We start from the raw sequence: 5084 nt of genomic DNA, 5'->3' as shown, positions 1-5084 counted from the left end.
TCTGTCCACCCGAGCTCATTGCCTATCACCAGAACTTGCTGTCGCGCATGGGAGGAGAGAGAGGGGGCGGCCGCGGCGCTCGATCTCGCTGTCACGCACTCACGCGTGCAGGGGAGGAGAGAGGATTCATGCCGCTGGTGCACTTTGCTGTCCGGGGAGAAGTGAGGAGTCGCGTCGCCGGACTCGCTGCCGCGCAGGAGAGGAGGTCGCCTCCGCTCTGCTCCTTGCCGTTCACGTACAGCTCGGGAGGAGCCGCCTCCTTCGCTCGGGAGGGAGGGAACGCCACCTCTTCGGTGGGATCTCGTCGGGAGGGAGAGGGCAGCCTCCGCTCCTCCAGAGGCCGCATGGCTGCTCGTTGGTGGGGATGAAGACAACCCACATCGCCGGAGCGGAGGAGTCGTGGACGTCATTCTGTTTGCACGCGGGGAAAAACAGAAGGAACTGATGTTTCAGGGCTTGGCCTAGAACCCTAGGAATGGGTGTCGGAGGGGATATTTGTGTGCCCACCCAAATTTCAGGGGCCTAGGGGTCCTGCAGGAGCATGTTTTTTTTGGCCTGAGCCCCCATATGGGGGCTCAAGTAGGTGTCCTGCTAGAGTTGCTCTAATCAATAACAATAGAGATGCATTTCATATTTTTAGTAGGTAATAATTAACTCAGTATATGTTGCAAGTCTTGCTGAGGACGATGTTCTAGTTTCAACAAGGAAAGCTAATGTTACTATTAGAAGACGAGTTTGAAATGTTACTATTAGAAGACGAGTTTGAAATTAGATCCTACTAATCACTTCTGCAAAGAGGAATAGTGCATCAGTTTATGGGCCACCTTCCTAATACTTGACATTAACACAGGTTACAGAGGGCAAAGTAACATGTTATCTTGAGCCAACAAATGCGCTAGCTAGACATCTTAAATAAATGGAGAATTTTGTCCTCTGATTTGTTCTAAGTACATCTGATAAACAAGTAAGATACAGCATGGATTACATCAATATGGATACTCATAGCACATGGCAAAGATAACATGTGAGACCTGCTACAAGGCTGTAGAAAGTGTCCAGCTCATTTGTACATAGAAGCATTGGTTACTTGGGCCATGGACCTTATGGGGCAAAATATAGAGAACTATATATACGTACAAATACTATACTATGTATTACTACATTCTACAAGACCATCTTACAAGTATCACACAGCAACTATATATCTACTATCATGTTCCACCATAGAGATCGTGGTTTGACAGAATTAGAAGGATGCGATGCCTTACTACCATGTCGTGCTAGACACCTGCCTGGATACATTCATTTCTACACAGCTACTGATAGCATTTTCTGAAACCTACATGGATACATGCAGCCAGTGTCCTTGTGGCCATGATTGCATGTTGTAGCTTGTCAGATGTACGCACAACCCACAACTTCAGCAGGTCCTCAGACACCTGCTTCCATAGCTCTATGTCTTGCCGCATAGTTGCCATTCTGTTCTGAGCATGTGTAGTGGCTTCACGTTGAACCATAACGGCTGATTGAATTTTTACGCTTGACTTCTCCAAGCAAATGTGAGCAGTACCATGTTAGACTTCAAAGACATTTGGTATGTCTCAGGTTTAGAATTCTGATGGAGGTACTCTATGGCCTTCGGCAGTAATTCCTCACCCAAGTCCCGTAGGTGTGCATTGGTGTGTATCACTCCTTGTTCCTTTCCATCAATCACCTCTAAAGCATAGCTCTCAGCTGCAGGCTGTATGTCCTCCGGAGATTCATGGGGTATGACTAAAACTCCTAGCTTCAGAGTAGGAATATCTGAAGTCTGAGAACTACTTTGTCCATGTACAACAGTTGAGCTCTTATTGTTTGTGCCCTGATCAGATAATGGGATGTGCCACTTCAAAAGCAAGTTGACAACCTCCTCTAGAAATATATTAGACAACTGCCATGCATTGGCCATTATGTTGCTTGTGCTAGAGGAAGAGATCTGATGATGCCCATGGTCATTGCAATTGCAACAGAGTGGATTTGGACGGTGCCATTCTGTCATTGTGTTGTGGACTTTTACCCAAACCTCACTTTGGCCATAAGGTGAATCCCAGGTAAAATCCTGTGTAGGCAGTTGAATGAGCCCCCTTGAAAGACCTTCAGCTAAAAACTTGAAGTGAGGTGCGACTGGTTGAATGCACTTGATTATGACATCAAATATGTCTGTGCTTTCAGAGAGACGCAGCATGCATCCTACAAAAAATCCCTTTGTAGCATCCTTAAAATCTTGGCAGGCAAAACCCATCAGTGCTCCTAAACCACGCTCTTCAGAGCTAAAAGGTTCTATGTTCAAGTAGTAAAGCTTGTCATCCTGAATTGCTTGATACTTTACAGACTTTCCTGTAAGAAGGTGTCTGATGAGAGGGTTAAAGAACGTATACCTTCGTGGAGTTCCACCAAATTCAACAGTCTTTAAAAATTCATTTGCACCATTAGCATACCTCTCAAATCTTCGAACATTAGAAGAGCTGCAGCTTGACTCATCATTAGTTCCAATAAAAGATGATATTAATGACTTGGTAGCATGGGCAATCCGTTTGGGAAATGAGGACTCCCTCATCCTCTGCCTTGTCTCATCATCTTCTAGGGCACGCTGCTTGCATTTTAGCAGGGTATTATCACATTCCTGAGCAGCACGCTTAAGTTTGCTCCGCCACCGTAGCAGTGGCACCTCGGTGATCTGCCATCTGTCGGATACTTGGAGCACAGCCTCCATCATGATGTGTGCCATCTCCAATCTTTCTATGTTTTCATTTTGCTTGGACTTCTCTTCATCCTTGCCAGTAATGCTTGACATGATTCTATTCACTGTCTCTCCGACAATGGCAGAACTCACCATGTCTGCCATGATTGATCAATACTTTAACGTACAGAAATCTGCACAGGGAACATGACATATATTAACATGTATGAAATAAAAGGGGAAGAGTGGTGTGTGTATATAAAGAGTAGTGTAGCACATACTAGTTTCTTGGTGTTGCTGAAAAACAAGAGGCAGGTGAAGACTCAGTTGGAGTGCAGGATGATTCTAATTAGCAATGATATATAGCTTGCTTTATAGAGAAGTCTTGCAATTAAGATGAGGTTTGACAATTCAATGGAAGTGAGGATAGCACGGAAGTCTGCTAGATTTTATTGACAAAATTAGTGGCAGAGGCCCCTTCTTCTTTAGATTGCTGAAGAAATAGCTTATTTTACACACCAGAAAAATGTTAGAAAGAGTATAATTTTTCTTAACATTTCTAATATATGTTTAGCATCAAGCACTGCCACCAAATGGAAAGTTGACATTACTGGTGTGTCATCTAACAAGTACAGTAGTAAACAAGGACATGGGCTCAATCAGTTCAGCGCCCTTTGAATATTTGACATTCAGGAGTATTTTTATTAAGACATGAAAGCTACTACACTATGCTATTAGATGATTGAAGTGCAACCTTGACAGATATCCCCAAGGCCACAGCATCTGCACTTAAGTTTCCATGTCAAAGAAATCCATCCCTTCAACTATTGTGGCATCTAGTTCTCTTGTACTGATTGCTGTGTGTATGATAAGTACCAGAAGTAAACAAGGACCTGACTGATTGCCTCAATCGATTCAGCTCCCTTTGAACATTTTGACATCCTGGAGATGATTTTTATTGAGACATGGAGTGTAGGATGATAAGTCATTAAGATGAGGCTTGACAATTCAATCGAAAATGAGGATAGCACGGCAGTGTGATAGATTGCATTGACAAAATTAGTGGCAGAGAGGCCCCTGTTTCTTCAGATTTATTGAGAAAATAGCTTATTTACATACAAGAAAAAATCAGTAGAGCATGATTTCTGTTAGAATTACTAATCTATATGTTTATCATCAAGCTCCACCGCAAAATGGAAAATTGAATTCACTGTTCACTAGTAATCAAGGACTAGACTTATTGGCTCAATCAGTTAAGTCCCCTTTGAATATTTGACATTCTGTTGACTATCAGATAGGTACCATCCTTCAGTTATTGTTGAGAGCTACTGCAGCTGACTATCAGACCAACGAAATGCAATGCTGACAGATAGGTACCATCCTTCAATTATTGTTGCTTCTATCAAAGCCAAAGAAATCCCTTCTATTTAGTACTGTAGCATCTAGCACTCTTGCAGTCTGGTACCACCAATTCTATCGGTACTGTATCCGTTGTTGTTTTTGTGACGCTAATTATATCGGGTACTGTAGCGCCTGGTACTGTTGCACTGCTATTTCTTCCGGTTACTCTATCATCATCTACTAGTATTCTTGCACTACTAATTCTATCATCAGTCATAATTAAACTTGAGAGTTCGTTCAAAACTAAATAAACGTAACAGAGACATGACACATGATGGAGTTGAACCGTAGGGAAGGAAGAAAGGAATCAACCAACCAAATGCAGACATGTTGCTGACCGCCGGCTATGGATTCCATGCTGTCGCCTTTGGCGGCGGTGAGATGTTTCGATGTTGATGGATATGGCTCGAGCAGCGAATCAGCGACTGCGTGCTTGCCGCAGTTCCTCTGTTCAGACTGCAACCAACGGGCGGTGGACTTTGCTATCCATCTCTGCGGCGGTGTCAAGCGCGGTGGCATGCCGCCCTGGTATGGAACAGCCGAGAGGCACGGCGTGATGTGAACGCGAGAGGAGGAGGAGGCGGCGGCGGCACGAGAAGCTCGCCGGAAAGGGTTACGAGTTGCGAGAAATGATTGGGCCTGTCCCTTCTCTAACAGGTCCACTGAGGCCCATATCTTAAGAGTTAAGACAGAACACGTCAAAGCCCAATAATGAAGTCCAAATAAAAAGGCCCAATGATTCTCGTTGCAGTTAAGCCCCAGCCCCATAACCATCGTGCCATGGGGCCATGACCAGCCAGCCCCCCAGCATGCGTCTTGGCTAGGACGTAATTGGATGAGATATGGACAGATATTATTGATATCATTTGTCTTTATATTTTTTCTTTAGATCTGAAATCAGACACGGATAGCCACTAGATTTTGATACGAATACGGATTGTCCTGTTCACGAATACGAATAAAT

The 5084-nt window shown here is 44.1% G+C and overlaps 1 protein-coding gene across 3 annotated transcripts; it reads right to left on the bottom strand.

Moving 5' to 3' along the window:
* Positions 1-1045: 1045 nt before the first annotated feature.
* On the bottom strand, positions 1046-4714 carry LOC136545010 (uncharacterized). 3 transcript variants are annotated; one of them, XM_066537070.1, is made up of 3 exons: positions 4437-4714; positions 2478-2913; positions 1046-2390 (listed from the first exon to the last, which is right to left on the bottom strand). In XM_066537070.1, the coding sequence occupies exons 2-3, from the start codon at positions 2882-2884 to the stop codon at positions 1535-1537; spliced, it is 1263 nt and encodes a 420-aa protein (XP_066393167.1). In that variant the 5' UTR covers positions 2885-2913; positions 4437-4714; the 3' UTR covers positions 1046-1534. The 3 variants fall into 3 exon arrangements, with proteins under 3 accessions (XP_066393167.1, XP_066393165.1, XP_066393166.1); XM_066537068.1 differs by having other exon boundaries at positions 1046-2913; XM_066537069.1 differs by lacking the exon at positions 4437-4714 and adding an exon at positions 3001-3056 and having other exon boundaries at positions 1046-2913.
* Between the last annotated feature and the right edge of the window lie 370 nt (positions 4715-5084).

Source organism: Miscanthus floridulus, chromosome 3, assembly GCF_019320115.1.
Source record: "Miscanthus floridulus cultivar M001 chromosome 3, ASM1932011v1, whole genome shotgun sequence".
In the NCBI taxonomy this organism is placed as follows: domain Eukaryota; kingdom Viridiplantae; phylum Streptophyta; class Magnoliopsida; order Poales; family Poaceae; genus Miscanthus; species Miscanthus floridulus.
The sequence above is the reverse complement of the archived record's forward strand: the minus strand, read 5'-3'. Positions and strand labels throughout refer to the sequence as shown.